The following is a 24971-nucleotide window of genomic DNA, read 5'->3' as shown; positions in this document are numbered from 1 at the left end:
TTTTTTAGTCCATAACAGAAAGATTATGCCTATTTTAAGAGGACAGAAAAAGTCTTTCGAAGATAATATTCTTGTCCTTATTTATAAGTAAATTTAAACATTTGTTTACGTTTTTAATTTTATCTTAAGTGAAAATTCTACTTTATTATTATAGCTAATTTAGCTTTTGTTTATGGTGACATTAGGCCTAATATATATATATATATATATATATATATATATATATATATATATATATATATATATATATATATATATATTACATTGATATGCGTTAAGTAACATTTGGCTTGTGTCATCACTTACACATTTCTATGCCCCACAATATAATCAAAATGAATTTTAGGTAAGGAACTGGAAAAAAATAAAATAAAAAAGAATATTCACACTTTTTTTTTTTTTTTTTTTTTTTTTTTTTTTGCACTGCTAATACATATTTATGAATGATTTAACAGATCCGGGCAAACGAAAGACATGACGCTACACCGACTTGTCATTGAGCTCCCTCTTGTGGTCATTATTCATTATTAGTCTTTTTTTTTCTTGCCCTACCCTGTTTTCGTAAGTCATTTAACCAAAAGGATTTGCTATGATTTATCATGAATATTCCCTAATGAACAAAATTAAATAAAATTCTGACTCCAACAATAACCAATTCTATTGTTTCGTCACAAGAGCCCATATAATGCCAGCATTAGTTGCATCTTTGTAACCCTACCTGATAAAACCACTCAATACATCAAACACTAATATAACATGACTCAAAACATGTTTGCTAATGGATCTTTGCTAAATGCTAGATGTCAATACATTTCTTTTTAAGCAGTTCATGAGTGACTGAGTGGAGCGCGCAGGTGTGGAGCGCGCAGCTCAGTCGCTGCCTTGCGGGTTCATGGAACAGCTGGACGGACGCGCGCTTTCACTGTCCACGGTACCGAAAGAGCTCCCGCGTCTACTGCTGAGTTCCACCGCTCCAGATTTCTTTTTCTCGTTCTGTCTTTGTCATTTTCCTCCTCCTGGCTTTTTCAAAGGTGAATTCTGATGGACTACAGTCGTTTGTAATTAAAAATATAACGACAAAATGGAAAATCGAGGAATTACAGAAGAGGGAAAGGGAGTTTCAAAGGACATTTCAGTGACTGTGAAACAATATTTTAATTGATTGATTATTTTTGTGTTTTGTAGGTCGTCTACAAGGAATAGTAAAAACGCATTTTTTTACTGGGTCAAAAATAGGCTACTTGCTCAGGTTTCCACACTCAAGGAATATGCTGAAACATCTCACAGCTAATTCATATTAAAATTTCTTATTCATATCGAGTGGAATATTATCTTTGGAGATGGATACGATGAAGGAACGAGTTTTGGCTCCCGGTAAGGAGAGATTGAGGAATCTGGCCGGGAAAACCCTGGGACACATGCACAGGTATCTATCCTTATCCTTATCCTTATCCTATCCTATCTTCCTTTAAAAAAAATAAAACGTAATGATGTTTACAAAAATATTATTCGTTTATTATCTCGATGTCAAAGTACAATTTACATGTCTAAAAGCATATTTTCCCTACCATTACTACATAAAAATGACTACATAAAAATGGCTACATAACGCATCATTCATTATGATTAATACATTTGTAGTGTGACATTTTTTTCGACATTTTTCGTTACGAGAAAATACGACAGAAATTCCTGTGCGCGTTAAAGATCGTGATATGATCATGTATAGATCTAGAGATGAAAGAATTCCTCGGAGGATCGTTCCTCTGCCCACAGCGCGCCTGAATCAATTAATAATTCATGAAAAGAAAGTCGTGACATGACGAGCTTAGAATAAGCTCCTTTAATTAAATTATTATTATTATTATTATTATTTGTTTTTTAACGATAAAAAAACAAAAAACAAACAAAAAAAAACAAACAAAAAAACGGTAGCTTATTTATTTTAGGAGCTCACAATTAGATTTCAGAATAATCACAGCGGTTCCCTTTTACTTTGTCAAAATCGTCCAAATTATTTGTATTGTATGAAAACAGTGACATTTTCAAAGCGTTTTTGTATATGTTTCATTATATGCAGGAGATTGTGAAACGCTGAGAGTCTGAACGGATCTGTGAATGGTTTTCATCACAGGAAAAAAAAATCTTCACTATGATCCGATACTACACAAAAGTCAATCTATAGAATGGTATTTTTTTGTATTTCGTTTGTTTTAATGTTTATTTCGCATATTTATCTGTTGAAACAGCCACAAAAATGTGTCACCAACGAAAAAGAATATTCACATATAACCTGTATCTACTATGAAAAAATATGGTCACGTCTGCATTTAGAAGCTATAGGTATGTATTTCGATGAGGATGTAAGAGATAAAAATGCTGCAATGCGGTGCAAATAACTCAGTTTGCCAAGTCGTGATCAGACAGATGAACAGAGATGTACAATAGAACTCTATTCCGTTCTCGTGCTGAATGGTTGATGGATTTAATTATTAAATAAAATAAACAAAGAAACATGATAACATCACATCCACAAACTAGAGGAATAAAATTAAGTTCATGAACAAAAAATGTATTTCTCTGTTTATAACAGCTATTTTCAGAACGTTCGCCCAACGTTCCACGATTCTTTTTCCCCGCGGGAACTTTAGTCAGGGACGTTTTTGATCGAATATTCGAATGTTGTGGCTTAAAGGTTATTTTCCCTTGCTTTATTTTCATAAACGAACATTCCCAGAACGCTCCAGAAACTAACAAAAAAGAAAACGAAATGTACTTTTTTTTTCGAAATTGAGCAATGTTGTCTGTCTTAACAGGGTGATGGAGAAGAAGCAGAAAACGGGTGAGGTTATCGAGCTGACAGAAGATGGACGGCCCGCGCAAATACAGGAGAAGAAACCTCCTCTGTGCGACTGTACGTGTTTCGGGCTCCCGCGTCGCTACATCATCGCCATCATGAGCGGCCTCGGCTTCTGCATATCGTTCGGAATCCGCTGCAACCTCGGAGTCGCGATTGTCGGCATGGTTAATAACAGCACCATTCACAGGGGCGGCAAGATTATAATCAAAGAGGTGAGAATAACCTGTGACAGCCTTCCTCTCAGAGCCAATCCTCCCTGTCAGTCAGAGCACCCTCGCCATCTGACAAGGAAACATCAACACTGTTTATATTTTATGAGGGAAAACAAATGGAAATGTTTCATTTAAAGCTTACAGTGTTTCATAAGTTTATACATTGAAATTATATATATACATTTCCCCCCTTAGAAAGCTAAGTTTAACTGGGATCCGGAGACGGTGGGAATGATCCACGGCTCGTTTTTCTGGGGCTATATAGTGACACAGATCCCTGGAGGATATATATCCTCACGACTGGCTGCCAACAGGTAATTCACCACACGCATTTGTCTGGATATTAGAAATTTATTTATCAGTTTATATATTTACATACAGCCTAGAGACTTGTTTCACATTATATCAGGCGACAGTATCAAGGACATTTGCTTCCTTTTCTGTGCTTTATTTGGTTGCCATGAACCCTGAATGCAGAAGAGCAGACACGCTTTCCTCTGGAGACCTCATTAACCAGCAGACAGGATCACGTGTCCGTGTGCTTCTCACATTTTCTTCTTTTGTTCACTGTGAGACATGGACTGATTCAACTAAACTCCCTCTTACTGAAATAGACTAGTATTTTTAGCTTTTAGATAGGTTACATGTAGTAATAAATAACATATATGTAGTAATGTAATATACAAATAGATAAGTACATGTAAAGTGCAATATATGTATGTATGTATATATATATATATATATATATATATATATATATATATATATATATATATATTGCACTTTACATGTACTTTTTATGTATAATATAAATGCATCTTTGGTCAAATGATGTTCCATGAAAACAAATTTTGTAAATTGCATTTTTTAAATGATATAGGGGAAAGCAGGGCACAAAGTAACACTTTTTGACTTTCTCAGTTTGTGTAAATTCAGGTTCAGAGTATTTATTTTTTCCCACATTAATATCACACATGTCCAATACAATTATGTGGTTTTGTTTCATTAATACAGTGTATAATTTTTTCTTGATTTACCCTGAAAGAATGGAAGTGAAATGTGACAACATGCCCCATAGGGACATGTGAGGGGCACATGACCATACAGCATAACCTGATTCTGAGTTCAACATGTTCCTGGGTCAACATTTTTGTTGATCCTGGAACAACATTCAAATCAGATTAGGGGCAAGTTTACAGAGTATGTCAAGTTTAAGCTTAAAATCATGAATTGGTGCTTCTACATCAGTGTTATTCATCTATCATTTCCCTCTGATTTTTGGGATAACTTATGGGTAGGGTTAGGTTTAGGGGTAGGAATAGGGTTAAGTCTAAATTTTCAGACTGGAATGTTGTTCCGGGATCAACAAAATATGTTGACCCAAGAATGCATCTAACTCAGCAAAATCAGGACGTGCGACCATACAACAGCTTAAAATGTTAACTGATCTAATCAAAAAAATATACAAGACAATCTAAAATATTTAGTCAATAAAATAAAATTATTAACTTTTTTTCATATAAAATAATGGCATTTTTTAATGAATAAAAATAAACTAATTTTTGCGTTTGACAGCAAACTTCGCAAAACACAGATATACAGCATAGTTCAAAACAATAATAATTAACAATTTCTGAACATTGACTCTCAGTCTTTATTCACCTTTTTCTCATGGTTTCTCAATAGAATTCATAAAAGTATAGAACAGAATAGTACAGTTCCAATAGGGGCACATTGTAACACAGTGTTACAACGGTTAAATAATGGATATAAGATTAAAATAATATAAAATTTGTCTAATTTTATATAAACACAAAAAATAGAGATGGAAAATTAACTTAAGTAAGAAATTTACTTTTGCTAGGGTTAAATAAATGTTCAGTGATATCTTCCAAAATAATTTTAAGTTTGGCGCAATTTTTTCTCGATAAAGTGTTGATATGGCAACAACTAGCCCCGCATTACTTTGTACCCACGCTCCCCTATATATGCACAAAACTGCCATTTTGAGATGTAATATAGATGTATATAAAGGATCAAGTGTGCCTGAGCACCTGTTAAATGTCGATTTTTGATTTAATTGTTCTTAAATCATGGCTTTAAGAATTTTGACATTTCCATTTGACTAAAGTTTGATTTCACACATTAAAACAGATGGCTGCACCCTATGTGAATTAGATTTCACACACAATTAATAAAACATGTGTTTTCCCGCCTTTTGATTTCTTTGCTAGACACTGATGCCTTCGGGTACAACTGTCTGCAGTAAATGTTCTTAACATCGAGTCCTGGCGTTTATTTCCTGCTCAGTTTCTTGTATCTGCACTACAGATTTACCTTCAGTCAGTTGAAGGTTGCTGGCAATTTTATACAGTACTTCCTGTGATTTGAAACAATTATAAAGTATGATCAGATTCTTTTTCTGCACACTTTGATCTCCAGGGTGTTTGGTGCTGCTATCCTGCTCACGTCAACACTCAATATGTTCATCCCCTCTGCGGCGCGTGTGCACTACGGCTGTGTCATCTTTGTGAGGATACTGCAGGGCCTTGTTGAAGTAAGACTCTGTTCTTTCTTTTAACCCATGTTTATCAAATTACTGATAATTTAAAAGATTAGTCCACTTTCAAATAAAATTTTTCCTGATAATTTACTCACCCCCATGTCATCCAAGATGTCCTTCTTTCTTCAGTCAAAAAGAAATTAAGGTTTTTGATGAAAACATTCCAGGATTATTCTCCTTATAGTGGACTTCAATGGCCTCTCCAAATGGTTGAAGGTCAAAATGACAGTTTCAGTGCAGCTTCAAAGGGCTTTAAATGATACCACACGAGGAATAAGGGTCTTATCTAGCGAAACGTTTGGTCATTTTCGAAAAAAAATGTAAATGTATATGCTTAATATAAACAAATGATCGCCTTCCAAGTGGTTTCGCCAAAATCGCACTTAAAAGCTTACACTGAATGTCCTACGCCTAGAATTACTTACGGAAAAAATGGAACCGACGCTGCGGTCATTCCGTAAGTAGAATAGGGAAGGTGTAGGACATACAGCGCAAGCTTTTTGAAGAATATGAAAGTGTGGTTTTGGCGGAACCACTTGGAAGGCGATCATTCGATCATATATAAAGCATATACATTTAATGAAATGACCGATCGTTTCGCTAGATAAGACCCTTATTCCTTGTCTGGTATCGTTTAAAGCCCTTTGAAGCTGCACTGAAACTATAATTTTGACCTTCAACCTTTGGGAGAGGCCATTGAAGTCCACTATAAGAAGAATAATCCTGGAATGTTTTCATTAAAAACTTTAATTTCTTTTCGACTGAAGAGAGAAGTACATGGACATCTTGGATGACATGGGGGTGAGTAAATTATCAGGAAAATTTTATTTGAAAGTGAACTAATCCTTTGACAGATGTTTTATCCCAAGCATTTACACTAAACATAATAAAGGTTCAGCCCTCCTAAAGCAACCAGATGTAAGTTTAGTTTGACAGCATTTGTAACATGTCAGTTACCATAGACAATAATCTCTCAGTTCAAAATAAACAAAAATTGTGTTACTTACAATGGAAGTCTATGGGACAAGGCATTACAAAAATGCAGTTTAAAACAATCATATTTAAACATTATATGTGTTAACATGAGTAAAATACTATCCTTATCTGTGTGATCTTATATTGGTAACACTTTACAATAAGGTTCCATTTGTTAACACTAGGTATCACAAACTAATATACATATATCAATAAACATTTAAATTTGCATTAATATTTATACATTTTAAATGAACATGGATTTCCATAGACATAAATCTTATAGGGATAGTTCATCTAAATTGTCATTCCTTGTGACTTTTTTTTCCCCTGTGAAAAAACAACAACAAAAAACTAACTATTATTTTGGACTCCATTGACTTTAAATTTATGGACAAAACAATTCTTCAAAATCTCTCTTTTGTATGTGAAGAAATCAAGTCATTCACATCATTAAAATGAATAATGATATTTTCTTTTCAGGATGAAATTTCCCTTTGAAGACTTTTGAGCTAAATTTCAATGGTTATGAAACAATTAAAACAATGTAAAGGTCAGGTTCAAAAATATCAAGCCATTGTTTTGCATTGAGAAAACAGTTCAGTATTTCACTTAAAATCTGCTATTGTTGACTGTTGTCTGTAAGAAATAAGATGATATTGGAACTTACCTGGATTGAATTCACAAAAATATGCTTATTTAAGATGGTTTTGAACCATGTATTTTAAACTAACACACAGAACACCTGTTAGAGAAAAAAATTGTATAGTGTGGATTTGGATATTGTCCCTATTATAACCAGTGTAACTTCTGGATCTGCCTCCTTGAAAAAGCTAATAGGAGTCACATGTGCATTATCCCACTGACTGTACACTCCTAAAATAAAGGTTCTTTATTGGCATCGATGGTTCCATGCAGAAACCTCTAATATCCATGGAATCCAATGCACAAAAGTTTCTTTACACTGGAAAACAGTTCTTTAGAATATAAAAGTCCCCCTGTCAATAATTGTATCATTTAAAACTCATATTTGATCACCAAAATGTTATATTTAAAGTATTTTTCCTGTGAAAAAAATCTTCATGCCTTAAAATAGCTTGAATGTAACCCTACACCCTTGTTTCATTTAGTATATGTGGAATCTATGAATATGCAAATTAGCCCCGCCCAGCTCAGAGATCCACTCAGTCAACTTTACTATAGTAAACCCTGCACAATGGTATCGCTCTTTACAACATCGGACACATAACGGTAATTAATATGATTAGCCTTTGGCTTGACTAAGTTTTCAAATAGCTAATAATGTTACACAAACCATGTTCCCGTTCACCATCTCAGAGTCACACAGTTGCCTTCTGAAAAATCTGTATCCTTAAAAAAGCTTTGAATAATGCAGAACTTCAGTGGAGAAAGGCATATAGTTCATCATAGCATTTTAATATACATCAAATACATGACTCACCTGCTATATTGCTAAATGTACCCGATTTTTCACATCAACAGAAAAACATACCGGGATAACCAGGCTTCTTTTGAGAATCCCCTGCTTCACAGCATAGTTAATGATATGCTAAAGCCCGCCCACACGGTGACGTGATTAGTTACAAGGTAGTTTGTTGCGTCAGAATGCCTTTTTTCACTGCAGTTTTAAAGAGAAAATACTCAGCGATGGTGTTGACTAATGAATTTGCACATGATTTGTATTAAAGCATATTAAAAACACCACAGAGACATATAAACAGCAATAAAAACAACAGGGGGTACTTTAAAATGTTCTTCACACTAAGAAAAAATGGTTCTGTTAAGAACTGATCACTGAAAGGTTCTTTGAGGAGCCCAAAATTGTTCTTATGGCATCACTATGAAAAACCCGTATTGGAAGCTTTATTTTTAAGAGTGTACATCAGCACAGCAGACACACTGAAAGCAAGAGAATAAACAAAATATAAAAAATGAAAAGGAGAGTAAACTGACTCATCTCTTATTCAAACAAAACTCAAAAGATGAACATTGAAAGAGTATTAGCAGCTGGCTTTGTCCGCGTACCGGTCGTGTGCCATTCTATACTATTGTTCAGTATACGATGAATGTTGACTGTACATGAATCAAACCCCATTTGAGGTTTTATTGTAACCACACTAGCTTGTGTTGTGTGTATTGACAGTAGCTCTCTGGATGTGCTCTCCTTTGCTGGCTGCAGCAATTTGAGTCTATCAGCGACTGATTCTGTAACAATTAGCTGCTAATGAAGATTTAATGAGCGGCATTAGTGTGTTTGTGGTGAATCAGATCTGATCTGCTTGCGTTTGCACAAGTCTGCACGGATCATTAATCCTTATTTGAATTGTGATTGTATGAGTTACTGTTCATTTGTTAAGAGTTAGATTTGTCTCTGTTTTTTTATGAACCCTGGTAAGGGAATTCTTGAGCATTTTTGTTCTGGAGAAAGATTTTAAATATATATAGTATATGTATGCAGATTTCATTTGAGTATATTGAACCCATTGTCATCATTTCAAAAGTGACGGGGACAGAAATGTTGGGTGTAATACCAGTTTTTATCTGAGCTATGTCTAATTGGTAGATACTCTTTTTTTTATCTCTTGCTTTTAATTTTAAATCAATTCGCTTTTAATAAGAAATCAAATACACTGCTGAACAATAAACAATATCTAATATGTTTCCCTATATTTTATGATTGGTTTATGTACAAACACTTGTGCTTAAAGTCCTTATTAATTTTATACAATGTAAAAAAAAAAAAAAAAAAAGATCACAGAATAATGCAGAACATACCTCTCAAAAGTTTGGAAACATTACAATTGTACAACTGAAATATGTCTCTTCTGCTCACCAAGGCTGGATTTATTTAATCAAAAATGTAGCAAAAACAGTAATATTGTGAAATAGCTGTTTACAATGTGAATAGATTGTAAAACAATATATGTGATATATTTTCAGCATCATTACTCCAGTCTTCAGTGTCACATGATCCTTCAAAAATCATTCTAATATAATGATTTGCTGCTCAAGAAACATTTCTGATTATTATAAATGTTGAAACCAGTTGTACTGCTGAATATTTGTGTGGAAACCATGATACAATTCAAACATTTGTGGTAAGATTAAAAAGAGAGATATTAATACTTTTATTCATCAAGGATGCATTAAATTGATCAAAAGTGAAAATAAATGCAAATAAATGATGTCGATTGAACTTTCTATTCATCAAAGAATCCAGAAAAATTAAATGTATGATGGTATCCACAATAATTTTAAGCAACTGTTTTCAACACAAATAATAGGCCTAATCATAAATGTTTCTTGAGCAGCAAATCATCATATTAGAATGATTTCTGAAGGATCACCGAAGACTGCTGAAAATTCAGCTTTAAGCACAGGATATAAATTACATTTTAAAGTATATTCACATAGAAAACAGTTATTTTAATATGTAATAATATTTCACAATATTGCTGTTTTTACTGTACTTTTTGATTAAATAAACGCAGCCTTGGCAATAGAGACTTCAAAAACATTAAAAAGGCTGTCAATTAGCACTGCATCATATGCTTTTTTTTTCAATAAATACCTTGAGATGGCTTGAAAATCACACATAATAATCCATATCTTGTTGCATTAGCGTGTTAATTGTCTTCACGTTTCATCAGTCAATGCGTTTCTGCATTTTATTCAGCTGTTGCTAGAGCGAATAGCTGAATTACTTCTACGAAACCGCTTTGGACTTTCTGCGAGAGAGCGCCCTCCGGCTTCCAGCATGAATGAAACATTAAACGATAGTGAACTCTCCATAATGTTTAGATCGCTTCATTTTAGTTAAGAATAAAACGACAGGTAATGCATAGACTATCTTGCCCGAAAAAAGTGCGGGGGACGAATTTACGTTTTATTAAAAGTGCGGGGGACATTCTACGCCCATGGTCATGCTCAAGAAACCAGTTTGAGATGATTTGACCTTTGTGACATGGGCCTGGTTTCACAGACAGGGCTTAGATTAAACCAGGATTAGGCCTTAGTTTAATTAGGACATTTAAATAGCTTTTATAACATGCCTTAAAAAACATTACCATTGTGCATCTAGAAACAAAACAATGTGACTGACATATTGTTTGTAGTGATTATTTGAGTAACTGTTGCCTTTTTATCAGCTGAAACTGATCATTCTCCTCTGACCTCTGGCATCAACAAGACATTTTCAACCCACAGAACTGCTGCTTACTGCATATTTTCTCTTTTTCGGACCATTCTCTGTAAACCCTAGAGATGACTGTGCGTAGATCAGCAGTTTCTGAAATACTCAGACCAGCCTGTCTGTCACCAACAACTGTGTCATGTTCAGATTCACTTAAATCACCTTTTGTCCCTATTCTGATGCTCAGTTTACTTCAGCAGATTTGTACTGACCATGTCTACATTTTGTAATGAAAATATTTAAAATCTTTATTGTATATAAAATATTTTGTGTCCAGGGTGTGACCTACCCAGCATGCCATGGAATTTGGAGCAAGTGGGCTCCACCCCTTGAGAGAAGTCGTCTAGCAACCACCTCTTTTTGTGGTAAATACAATTTGCCTTTTAAAAGCCCACATAACACAGAATACCCAAAATAAAACCTTTACAAACACCCTGTTTCAGGTTCATACGCGGGTGCTGTGGTCGCCATGCCATTGGCTGGAATATTAGTGCAGTACTCAGGCTGGTCTTCTGTCTTCTACATATATGGTAGGTTTATAATCTTGACTGTGATCTCTGAAATGATAATAGAATATGTGCAGTTTTGAGGGTACTATACTTGTTTTCCATGATTTTCTCTCCATTGGGCTACAGGTTGTTTTGGGATTGTCTGGTACATGTTTTGGATTCTGGTTTCATATGAGAGCCCAGCAGATCATCCCACCATCACAGATGAAGAGAGAACTTACATAGAGGAGAGTATTGGAGAAAGTGCCAAACTACTTGGGCCGTCTGAGGTACGTTTTCTTCCACTGGAGAAATCTAAAGATCCATGAAATCAAATTTGGGTATTATTCAATGTCTATTAGCTATAGGGTAACAGTGCTGTTCAAGATTTTGGAGCCAGTAAGATTTTTATATATATATTTACAGTACTTAGCAAGGAGGCATTAAATTGATCAAACATGACAGTAAAAACTTTTATAATGCTGTTCAGTTAAACTTTCTATTCATCATAGAATCCTGAAAAAAGTATCACGGTTCCAACAAAAATATGAAGCAAAAACTGTTTTCAACACTGAAAATAATAATTCCGGTACTGAATAAAAAATAAAAAAAGATAACTGTGACTTTTTTTATCTCACAATTCTGAGTTTATTTCTCACAATTGCGAGTTTATATCACACAATTCTGAGAAAAAAAGTCAGAATTGCGAGATGTAAACTCACAATTGCGAGAAAAAAAGTCCCTTTTTTCAATTACCTTTTTTATTTCTTATTCAGTGGCAGAAACAAGCTTCCATAAGCCTTGGTGAGCATAAGAGACTTCTTTCAAAAACATAAAAAAAACGACTCCAAACTATTAAACGCTTGTGTAAAATTAACAACAATTTATAGTAAAAAGGTATTAGCAATAGCAAGAAGCAAATCATGTTTTTTTTTTCCAAGTTGTCTGAGTTCTAGGAGCTTTTACCCTGGAGAGAATTTGAGAATCTTTTAGGATTCCTTTTTATCTCAATTGTAGTTGCTCGGCTTGAGAATATAAATCCATTACATGCTGTTAAATGTAAATAAATAAATACTAACGTTCAGGCTGAGGAAGAAAATGAGGCAAAGCGTAGCGGATCTAAATTACAGTGTAACTTTATTAAAGGTGCAATATGTAATATTTTTGCAGTAAAATATCCAAAAACCACTAGGCCAGTGTTATATATTTTGTTCACTTGAGTACTTGCAATATCCCAAATGTTTCCAACTATTTGTAAATCGTAAGAAAATTGCAATTTTAACCAAGGCTCCGGGACGTGTGAGGAGTCGCCTGTCAATTGCGTCATATCCGCGTTACCCTTGGTTAAATAGTCAAGTTAACAACTGTTTTGATATATTTATAGACTAATTGTTGTTATATAGCTCAACACGTTTAGTCTTATTGTTTAAATCTAATTTTCTTGATTTTTTGCAAGTACCGTGCTTTACCATACCTCAGAGAAAAACACTATTTTGTGAAGTAGCTAACGTAGCATAATCAGAAGAGGCGCCGGCGACTGTGGCATAATAAAAGTTTGTGAGGCGCTTGTTGCGCAATAATAACTGTGGCATAATAAAAGTTTGTGAGGCGCTTGTGAGGCGCGTGTTGCGCAATCGCTCCAGTGGCCTCGTTCAGCTCCCACAACACTTGGTCCTGCTCCGCTTCATACTACAGTAACGCTAATAATCACATCCATGAACATGATTTCTTCCCGAGTCCTATCTCTATTCTTTTGCACCATCCGTTGAGGTGGACACCACATGTCCCATGATTCCACTTTCAAATTTGGCATCTTCAAGCTACGCCTTTGTTTTGAATAGGCTTCTAGCGACCTCTAGCGGACAGAATTCTTACATACTGTGCCTTTAAACAAATCAAAAGAGAATAATCCAAACAGTGTGTATAAGCACATCCAACACCAGACAATGAAAGAATGAAACTGAGGACATTATATACACAACTAACCAAGGATCAAAACAAGGAACAGGTGTGTGAAATCAATGAAACAATAAGTAACCATGACGACCAATGATAAATGTGCTACAAACCATGACAACAGAAAGGAAACACAAGACAAACTAAAAGTTCTTGTAAATGAAACTGAAACATCTATATTTTTATGTTTTTATTTGTTTTTTTGTTTCTTTCAAAATATTTTACTTAATCAAAATTCATGCAACTTCTGAATATCAATAAGAGAGATTGTAGAAAGGTGTAGTTACAAAATCGTGACTGTTTTGATTGCTTAAAATCTTCATGCTATAGGTCTTCTATGAATGTATTAACATGTTTCTTTTTTTCTACAGAAATTCAAGACACCCTGGAGGAAGTTCTTCACCTCCATGCCGGTCTATGCAATCATTGTGGCCAACTTCTGCCGGAGCTGGACCTTCTATCTGTTGCTCATCAGTCAGCCAGCGTACTTCGAAGAAGTGTTTGGCTTTGAAATCAGTAAGGTGAGAGAATTTAGGGAGAAAATGTGTTTGCATTAATCAAGTCTAATCAAGGCTTGTGTATTTGCTGTATGAATCGGTCTCATATGCAATCCTTTCTGGTTGTTGTGTCTGACCCCTCATTCACCACTGTCATGCGTTGAGTCGCCGTATTGGATTGTATTTGAGACGTTGGGCATTCAGATATGTGTGTTCATAGTGGCGTACATAAATGAAACCTGACATTGTTATTGATCTTGGGCTCCTGACCTGAGAGAGTGATATAAATCCTGCAAGCCTGACAGGTGTAATTGAACCACTGCTTTGATTCTGCTGGTCAAACTGCCTCATAGGTGCAGCATGGGATTTGTTTTGGGGTTTTATTAGTCAGGGCTTGTTAAGGATTACAATTGTAGGGATATTTTTGAGCTACACATTTGGTTATTTAGGATGCTAAATAGCATTTTAGAGGTTTGCAGTGTTTTCTCAGTGTTTCTGATCCAGACATTGTTCATTATCGGTGATATAGTTCACCCTAAAAAAATCCTAAACATCTAAACCCATATGATTTTTGTTTTTCTGTGGAAAACTAGGAGAAAATGAGCATAATATCTGAGCTGTTGTTATGTACCATAAATATCTTACAAGTTGTCCATATGACGTGTACACTACATCTTCTGAAGATATACAGTGAATTTGTGTGAGGAATATGTGCAAATAAGTTCTAAAATGTCTAAGATTTTCTACATGAGACATCACTTTTAATCTGTGCAACCCTTTTAGCATACTTTTTTAAAAGTGTTTTACAGAAATAATATACTTAGAACCCTGGTTTCACAGACAATGCTTAAAGGGAAGGGATAGTAGAACATTTCTGTTAATTACTCACCCTCATATTGTTCCACACCAGCAAGGCCTTCGTTCATTTTCGGAACACAAATTAAGATATTTTTTTATAAAAAAAAGATGGCTCAGTGTGGCCTCTATTGCCAGCAAGATAGTTAAAACTTTCAGATGCCCAAAAGGTACTAAAGACATATTTAAAACATTTCGTGTGACTACAGTGGTTCAACCTTAATGTTATGAAGCGACCAGAATACTTTTTGTGGGCCAAAAAAAAAAAAAAAAATCTTTATTTCACAATATCTAGTGATGGGCAATTTCAAAACTGCTTCATGAAGCTTCAAAGCTTTACAAATCTTTTGTTTCGAATCAGTGGTTCAGAGCGTGTATCAAACTGCCAAAGTCACACGATTTCAGAAAACGAGGCTTCCTTACATCGTAAGTGTTTCAAAATTTCAATGGCTCACCACTAGGCCTCATTGAGCCATCGGATTTTATCAAAAAGATATTTGTGTTCATATGTGTTCCGAAGATGATCGAAGGTCTTACGGGGATGTAATGACATGAGGGTGAGTAATTAACAGAATTGACAGTAATTGAGTAAGTGAGTAAGTGACAGAATTTTCATTCTTGGGTGAACTAACCCTTTAAGCTAGTCCTAGACTAAAATGCATGTTTGAGCTGTTTTAACTGAAAGCAACTTGCACTGACATATCTTAAAATATGAGAAGTGTAATATGATTAATCTGGTGCAACTTCACACATCCAACAAGGTGCATGGAATATAGACAAAACTTTTTTTATAAACCATACATGTTTTATTCTTGACCCCTCAACACCACAAGTGTTGTTTATAAAAAAATATCTTAAAATATGTCAGTGTCATTGTTTTGTCTCAAGATGCACACACCAGTAATGTTTTTGCAAGGGTATGTTTATAAAAGCTACTTAAATGCCTTAATTGAACTAAGGCCTAATCCTGGCTTAGTCTAAGCCCTGTCTGTGAAACTGGGTCTGAAAGAATATACTTAAGTGTGAACTGAAAGTAATGTTTTCAGACACTTAATTGCATGTCATTCAGAATTACATGAAAATGTATTATAGTGTAAATTTATATTAAATGCAATTAGTTGAATTTAAGGGTGCTTTTTTGATGCACTTTTATTAGGACTTAAGTACATATTTATGTAATTTCATAATTACTTCTATTGTCTTTGAAATATGGTTGAAGTTACTGCCGAATGTACTGACAATAATTTATGGTAAACTAAAATATACTTTAATGCCATTTCTATTGAAACTTGTATGCATGTACTTAAATATATTTGTAATTACACATCAAAATAAGTGTACTTCCTCAAAGCATGACAAAAAATTATTAAAACAATGGAATTATTACAAAGTGTACTTAAGTGCGTTTAGAAAAATAGTCATGAAAATAGACACTTAAGGTACACTTAAGTGGCATTTTATTTCATTTATATTATACATCTTTTTTAAATGTACATATATAAAATATTTAATTTGAAATTTGTATACCATAAGTGCACATTCATTACAATTAAATGCACTTCTTTTTCACAAGGGAAGTGCAAATGAGTGTTAAAGCTTTAGTGGAGGGGACTTACAAGTCCCAAATATTATAAAAATCACCACAGTATTGAAAACGTGGCTAAAGGATTCAAAATTTTTCCTTTTGTTTTTAACGAAAGACAGTAAGTCACATAGGTTTGCAACGACATGAGGGTGAGTATGTTTTGTAAATGGTTATTTTTTTTAATTTTCATACTTCTGATGAACTATCCCTGTAAGGTGATGTCAGGAGCACTGATGGTTTCTGTGGCTGTTGTCAGGTCGGGATGCTCTCTGCTCTACCCCACCTGGTTATGACCATCATAGTGCCAATTGGCGGTCAACTTGCTGACTTCCTACGCAGCAAAAACATCTTAACCACCACCACCGTCAGAAAGATCATGAATTGCGGAGGTGAGTGTGACCATATTTGATTACATTATTTGTGAAATTAATAGAACATTGGTATGACCTTTGACCCACCAATTTCACTACAGGGTTTGGAATGGAGGCCACGCTGCTGTTAGTGGTTGGTTTCTCTCACAGTAAAGGTGTGGCCATCTCATTTCTGGTGCTAGCAGTTGGTTTTAGCGGCTTTGCTATATCAGGTGAGACGCTTTACAGTTCTGCTGTCACACACTGACATGTTATTGACTTCATTGCAAGTTTAGAAATCCCATTTTGATTGACCTGCGCTCAGAAATATAAAATAAATGTTTCCCAATATTTCTGATTTATTTATTTTTTAATCCGGCCCCTCTCTAAGGTTTTAATGTCAACCACTTGGACATTGCGCCAAGGTATGCCAGCATACTGATGGGTATTTCTAATGGAGTCGGCACACTTTCTGGAATGGTCTGCCCTCTTATTGTAGGTGCTATGACCAAAAATAAGGTGAGAAATCTTGAAATTATCTACATTTTCTTTATTCATTTAATCATGTTTTTTTTTTTTTTTTTAAATGGAACAGTTCATTAAACCTTTAAACAAAATATCAAAAAAGAAAAGAAGAAAAGAAAAGTGTGCATATGTTTTTTTTAATTGAATATCATATTTTAATACATCAGGCATTTATGGCTCATAGTTTGACATATGGATCTCATACTTGAGGACAAAAAAAAGCACCTCACTTTTATTCAGAGGCCCAAACTGAGCAAGAACATGCTATTTGGTGCACTTATTTATATGGCCAAAAAGTAAGATGAAAATCTGATAGCTTGTGATACAAATCAATGAGATCTTTATAACTGTGTAGCAGACAGCATACAGTAGTATACTTACATAAAATGCATATAAATATCAGTTGTCACAGTTCTCTATATCTACCATTAATATGAATATGGGGGGATTGATGTTCACATCAAAACAGGCAAACAATAAATTAATATTATTCAACATATCCTAGCTTTTTATAGAAAATATTCAGATGTAATCTAAAAATTTTCAGATGTAATCTATAACATTTTCATAAGTAACTAATTTAATTACACATTTTGTCTCAGTAACTGTAATTGATTACAGTTACATTTATTTTGTAATGAAATTAGGTAACTCCGTTACATGTAACTAGATTGATTGAGAGATGAACAAAAAAACGTTCTTCCAAAGCCCGATGTGTCATACTTGATTCTTAGATTTAAAAAAAAAACAGATGTATTGATAATTGATGTAATGATCAGTGTTGGGGAAGCTACTCTGAAACTGTAGTTTGACAAGCTACAAGCTACTCATAAATTAAAGTAGTTAAACTACTGTCAAGCTACCCTTTTGAAAAAGTAGTTAGCTACACTACAAGTTACTATCAAAAAGTAGCTAGCTACATTCAAACTACTTTGATTTTTTTTTTTTTTTTTTTTTTAAATGACATAGCTTATTACAAATAACTGGATAACTGTTCATGAAGAATGTTTAAGTAAGATGTTTGGAGTTTAAAACAAAGCAACGCACTACAATTATGATTTCAAAGCGTACTGATTTATTTTGTAAACTATATCAAAAGATACAACACTCAAATGTAGCCTATATCTCACACTGACTCTCTTTGCACGCTTTATATATAATACATTCAGAATTTTAATATAAATTTTGTTTTTCATGCTATGAGAGGACCGACCACCAATTGCACTCTGCAGTTTCAGAAGTGATTTCTACATATAAATGCAGGATTCATGCTCAAAATTGCTACCATAACCATAACACGGGACAAAAATATGCAATAATAAGAATAAGAATAAGCAATGTAAATGCAGACTAGAAAAATATTAGAATTTTTGTATCAATATTTTTGAAATTCTATTCCAATTATTTGTAAAATTACTTAATCTTAAATGTCACTATACATTGCTATTCTTATTATGGTGGAGCCGTTGTTTACACATCACATCTACATCTTGATTATAATAATACCATCACTTATTTCAGAAGCACCCTCAATGATTTGATTCTGGAACCGGACCTGCACGTAAACCGAACCGGAACTTAAATTGGATACACAGAAAAATGCAGGTCAAACTCACAGCATGCAGTTATAAAGCTTTGAGACGCGAATCATGCGCTTCTCGCGTGAACATTCTTATATCCGAGCAACCGATTTTATTAGATAAGCCGTGTGATAAGCGCACTAAGCTATAACGCGATTTTGTTCTCAAAAAGTTGACGGATGCTTTGTCCTTACATAATCATCAGGCGTTCTCTTCTCGATGAATTGCCAATGAACTGATAAAGCCGCAAGATGCGTTATATAACAATAGATGGCGGTAATGCACGATGTAAGTTCGTGATCTGAAGACGCTGAAGACGAGCTCGTCAGAACGCAAAACGGAAAGTAACTTGTAGCTTTTGGTCGCACTACACCGATACTTGCTGGAAAATGTAGTTAACTACTGGAAAAGCTACACTATTTTAAAAGTAGCTGAACTACATACAGGCTACTGAAAAATGTAGTTAAACTAGTAGCGCCGCTACATGTAGTTAACTACTCCCCAACACTGGTAATGATAAATGATAAATTAAGTAAATCTAAGTTGCTTCAGTCCTTGTTCATCTTGAAATATAACTAAAAACATAAATGTTATCCTTACATTTAATTTATAAAAAAAATCTTTAAAGATTTCACAGCAAAAAGAAACCTGAAAGTGGACGTTTTTACCAACATATCCTCCAATTTGCCTATATAGGTCGTTTGTCACTTCCCTGAAATACGACCCATAGGAGCGTTTACTAAAGTTGCGCCCCTATTAACAACAAGACACTTTCATTTGAACTTTTATCTGCATCATATTTCAGGTTTCGCGTAGCTCAATTGGTAGAGCATTGCAAGATACAACTATATGCAATCATGTGATCATATGATCGTGGGTTCGATCACAGGGAACGCATGTGCTTATAAAGTGTATACACTATAAATCACTAAGGGTAGGTTTAGGGATGGGGTGGGTGTAGTCGTTAATAAAAAAATTAGTTTTGCTAAATGGAAATAGGACAAATGTCGGGTAAGGGACCATGTAAAAAGTCCACACAATGCATTTAAATGAACACGCATTTTGATTGGTAACGATGGTCGTACGTCATTTCAGGGTCATTTTTTTGGAGGGGGACAGTCTCGTTTTTACATTTATACCAAAATGCTTCTACTTGCTAAAAATGTATAAACTATCAATCAGACGACAGAAGGCATGTAGATTGTGTAGTAAAATTTTGATCATATTGATAATTTAGAGGCCTTTGCGTATTTGCATAACAAATATGAGACAGGAGGCTTAAAGGGTTTAGTTCATTCTAAAATGAAATTTCTGTCATTAATTACTCACCCTCATGTTATTTCAAAAATGTTGTAAGACCTTCGTTCATCTTCAGAACACAAATTAAGACATTTTTGATGAAATCCAAGAGGCTCAGTATTGGCGGCTTCTCCATCAGCTTCACACGCATGTATCGCACTGCTCACGTGAACAGGCATCAGTCAATACTGAGCCGGCATTCTGAAGTAGAACCTGAAAACACTGCAATGAAAATAGCGTAGCAGAATGAAAGGGGAGAGTTGAATTTGTTAAATAAAGCCGTTATTTTTATTTTGTTTTTGCGTACAAGGAATATTCTCGTAGCATCATAAAATTAAAAGGTTATTTCACCCAGAAATGAAAATTATGTCATTAATGACTCACCCTCATGTCGTTCCAAACCCGTAAGACCTCCGTTCATCTTCGGTACACAGTTTTAGATATTTTAGATTTAAGGTGTGGTCAGACTGCACTTTTCGTTCCATTGACTTCCATTCAAACACATGCGAATGCGTCAGACCGGAAAAGCAAGCTCGTGTGAAAAATTTAGCATTCCGCACCTCTGACCTGCGAATTCGCATCACGTGAAGACGTGCGACCAATAAGATCTATTCGTCACGACATGACCTCTTGGCTGAATTAAAAGAATTATATTTTTGGAGTAAAGTCAAGTAGGTTCTATATTTTTACATTTTAAATGTATTACATTAAGTTATGTGTTGAATTCATGTTAATAAAAAAGACGCTGTAGACCGTGACGTCATATCACGACCGTTACAGCATCTAAAAAAATTTTGCACGTTCAAAGTCTAGTGTGACCGCTGCTTTAGTCCGAGAACTTTCTGTCCCTCCATTGAAAGTGTTTGTACGGTAGACTGTCCATGTCCAGAAAGGTAATAAAAACATCATCAAAGTAGTCCATGTGACATCAGTGGGTTAGTCAGAAGTTTTTGAAGCATTGAAAATACATTTTGGTCCAAAAATAACAAAAACTACAACATTATTATTAGGTCTTACGGGTTTGGAACGACATGTGGGTGAGTCATTAATGACATAATTTTCATTTTTGGGTGAACTAACCCTTTAAGGTTGAACCACTGTAGACATGAGTATTGACTATTTAACCATGTTTTACTACTTTTCTGGACTTTGAATGTGGTCATTTCATTGCTTTCTATGGGGGATAAAAAAGCTTCTTGGATTTAATCAAAAATATCTTAATTTGTGTTCCTAAGATGAATGAAGGTCTTATGGGTGTGGAACGACATGAGTAATTAACAGAGGTGTAAAGTATTTGAGTAAATGTAATTAGTTACTGTACTTAAGTATCTTTTTGGCTATTTTGTAGTTGTACTGAGTATCAAAAGATATTGGCAACTTTTACTCTCTACTTGACTACATTTTTGAGCAAGTAAATGTACTTTTTACTCCAATACATTTGTGAGGAGTAATGCAATTACACATTACATTTTGCATGGCACCTAACTTTTTCTGCAGCAGTTTGTTTCTGATATAAAGAAGCGAGATCGCCATCTAAGGGCACTGAAGATACTATATCTTATGTGTTTTGCCTTTACTCACCCACTTGTCAACAAGGATACTTTACGTGAATGTGAGTGCATTAGCAGGTAGTTGCTGATCACAGGTGTTTATTAGATGAGGAAAATGACTGCAGCTGGTGATGAGGCTCAAACCAGCACGTACTTTGACTATTGACTATACTTAACATTGTTTTATTTATCTGCTATATTGACAAGACCTGTTTGAAGGATATTGGTTTACTTATGGCCTTTTTGTGCACTTGAGCTTAACTGAGACTTGAAAGTTGGAAGACGTTTAAAAGGTTGTTGTGTCTACCTTGATTTATTGCAATATTGAGGTGTTCGGTTTTATTTTGATTTTAGAAAATAAACATGATTTCTCATCTTACAAATCAACTGTTTCTAAAGTACTGTTAAAATCACATAATCTAAGACTTTTACTCAAGTCGAATTGGAATTGGTAACTTGTAACTTGTAATGGAGTCATTTTCGATGTAAGGTATCTGTACTTTTACTCAAGTATGGTTTTCAGGTACTCTTTAGACCTCTGGTAATAGGTTGGTTTCACGTGACGTCACAGCAGCAGCGCGAATGTGTCCGGAGGGCAGGGAGTGATGTTTCTATATAGGAATCCTATCAAAAACTCAATATTCGTATGTTTTGCGTTGTTTATGGTTGCTCAAATCGTTAAAATCGAGAACCCAGAAGGTGTTTTTATCGTTTACATATCTTATACCGTTTTTTATAACTTATTTAGTTTTTTTTATTTTAAAAGTTGTCGCCTTTTATAGCGTTTTGCGTCTGCTGATACTGAAATGAATATGGATACCTTACCTTTTGTTTTTGAATTGGTTAAATATTCACATTCTTCATGCTATCGTTTGCAGGGAGGAGAAGATATTTTATCCTATTGAATGATAATTTGGTGTTTTAACTTCATTTTTGTAGAATTCCGTTCATGTTGATCTGGTTACCATGAAAACAGTCACCCGCTGCTGCTTCAGCCGTCGTATTGTAGAAAATGTCCAAATAAAATAAATGTTTAACAAGCTGACAGAAGTCGATGCATTTCTTTGTTGGAAGTGTGTAAATGTAACTAGTTTTAATGTTGTTTTTGTAAATATTCACTTTCCCATCTGACCACGAAGGAGAATCGGAGGGTCACATTCAGGGACAGACACCGACGCGCTGTATTTTTGTATTTATTTCAACAAATGACAACCGAAATCAAACCTATAGAAGCTCTGTTAATTAAATATTACACAAAAACCAAAAACCAAATACAAAACTCAGCTAAGTACAGTATGTGTTTATTTTGAGTGAAAGATAGTGGGTTTATTTAGTGACATTATTACATTTGCTAGTCGTCTCACCTTCTCAACCAAGGCAAAAAATTGTATTAGCAGTTTTTTCCCCCCGAACGATATCGTGAGTTCCTATTACAGTTCTCGATTCAGCATAAATGACCAACAATGGCGACATTTTTCACAATCATGACAGAAAATTAAAATACTACCCTTAACATCACTTGCAGAAAGGCAGCGCGATATAAACAAACCCAGACTAGAACTGAACACGGCGTTACGGCAGCTTAACATCCTCTATATCTACCTCCTCGATGGCAGTCAAGTCTTTCAATTCAGTGGAAATGTCGCTCCTCTTCATAACATAAGTATCACGTCCAACATATGTTGTGATTTTCTATCTAAATCAGCACAGAACGGACTTTTTCCCATCTCTTCCATTCTAATTTTCACTGCTTGCCCTCCACCAGAATTTCGCGCGTCTCGAGAACCACGTGACTGAAAACAACCTATTAATGACAGAAATTTCATTTCTGGGTGAACTAACACTTTAATAAATGATTAGTCCACTTTCAACTAAAAAAATCCTGATAATTTACCCACACCCATGTCATCCAAGAAAAGAAATTAAGGTTTTTGACATTCCAGGATTATTCTCCTTATAGTGGACTTCAATGGACTCCAAACGGTTGAAGGTCAAAATTAGTTTTAGGGCAGCTTCAAAAGGCTTTAAACGATACCAGGTCTTATCTAGCGAAACAATCAGTCATTTTCTTAAAAAAAGATACAAATCTATATGCTTTATAAACACAAATTATCGTGCTTCGCCATTCCACCTTCCATATTCTTCGAAAAGCTTACGCTCTATGTCCTACGACTTCCCTATTCTACTTACGGAAAAAACGGAACTGGCGCCGCGTTCGTTCTGTAAGTTGAATTTTGACCTTCAACAGTCTGGAAGCCATTGAAGTCCACTATAAGGAGAATAATCCTGGAAAGTTTTCATCAAAAACCTTAATTTCTTTTCGATTGAAGAAAGAAGGACATGGACATCTTGGATGACATGGGGGTGAGTAAATTATCAGGAAAATTTTATTTGAAAGTGGACTAATCCTTTAAAGACACTTCTAATGTTTGGAATTGCATACTACCATTCTCTACATTAGTATACATGCTACATTTGACAAAATGTGCAGTATACAACAGAACTCACTGTTGAGATTGTGGCAATGCTTGACATTCCATTTTCAATTTGACCAATGATGTATAAACTATTTTTATAATGTTCTTTTTTACACAAAATTGGTACAAAAATGCGAAATAATATTTACTTCCATTGACTAAACATGCAACGTAATAAGATCTTGTGACAATAATGTAGCATAGAAAATCTAAATGTTTATTGTTGCATAATGTGTACTGTTTCTCATGCCATTTTTTTTTTTTTTTTTCAAAATTGCACAATCTAAAAAAATGCTGGGTTGTTTGAGTCAAATTTGGACAAACCAAACTATTAGGTTAAAAAAATTAATTTACAAATTTAACCCAACAGCTGGGTTTGTCCATATTTGACGCAAATGTGGGTTGAAACAACTCAAACATTTTTTAGAATGTAAGAAGTATGCAGTGAATCAGCCTTCTGTGCTGTAGACAAGCATTCCATTCCAAACATAGCCACAAGAAATTACATAATATTTACAAAAATTGCATTTTTTTTTTTTCTGAATTACAAAAAGTCAAAGATTGGATTCTTAATTGTCTCTTTTTTTGTCCACCAGACTCGTGAAGAATGGCAGAATGTGTTCCTGATCGCCTCTCTGGTGCATTACGGCGGTGTGGTGTTCTATGGGATTTTTGCGTCTGGCGAGAAGCAGCCGTGGGCAGATCCAGAGGAGACCAGCGATGAGAAGTGTGGCTTCATTGATGAAGACGAGTTGGCGGAGGAGACCGGTGACATCATGCTGAGCCACGCTCCTTTTGGAGGCCAGGCCGGTCTTGGGGGCCCCGCCAAAACATATGGGGCCACGACACAGCTGAATGGGGGATGGGCGAAAAGCTGGGAGAAAACCGAGGAATACATCCAGGAGGACGCCGAGCAGACGTATAGAGGAGACGGGTACTCGTAGAGATTCCTTTCCCAATGAGTCAAAACAAAACAAATCCTTTAA

General features: G+C 34.8%; 1 protein-coding gene across 1 annotated transcript; it reads left to right on the top strand.

Moving 5' to 3' along the window:
• Positions 1 to 1340: 1340 nt before the first annotated feature.
• Positions 1341 to 24929, top strand: slc17a6a (solute carrier family 17 member 6a). The gene is made up of 12 exons (XM_067379733.1): positions 1341 to 1426; positions 2817 to 3072; positions 3268 to 3386; positions 5515 to 5629; positions 11101 to 11188; positions 11267 to 11353; positions 11459 to 11601; positions 13639 to 13788; positions 16461 to 16593; positions 16677 to 16787; positions 16946 to 17073; positions 24582 to 24929. Exons 1-12 carry the CDS (start codon positions 1341 to 1343, stop codon positions 24927 to 24929), a joined length of 1764 nt encoding a protein of 587 aa, XP_067235834.1.
• The last annotated feature ends 42 nt before the right edge of the window (positions 24930 to 24971 follow it).

Source organism: Chanodichthys erythropterus, chromosome 24, assembly GCF_024489055.1.
Source record: "Chanodichthys erythropterus isolate Z2021 chromosome 24, ASM2448905v1, whole genome shotgun sequence".
Lineage (NCBI taxonomy): Eukaryota > Metazoa > Chordata > Actinopteri > Cypriniformes > Xenocyprididae > Chanodichthys > Chanodichthys erythropterus.
The sequence above is the reverse complement of the archived record's forward strand: the minus strand, read 5'-3'. Positions and strand labels throughout refer to the sequence as shown.

Bases quoted from the DNA above. Each gene is read 5' to 3' on its own strand.
- slc17a6a (XM_067379733.1), top strand. From the start codon at position 1,341: ATGGATACGATGAAGGAACGAGTTTTGGCTCCCGGTAAGGAGAGATTG. The intron at 3,073-3,267 runs GTGAGAATAACC...TTCCCCCCTTAG, and splicing joins GCAAGATTATAATCAAAGAG to AAAGCTAAGTTTAACTGGGA. The intron at 3,387-5,514 runs GTAATTCACCAC...TTTGATCTCCAG, and splicing joins TCACGACTGGCTGCCAACAG to GGTGTTTGGTGCTGCTATCC.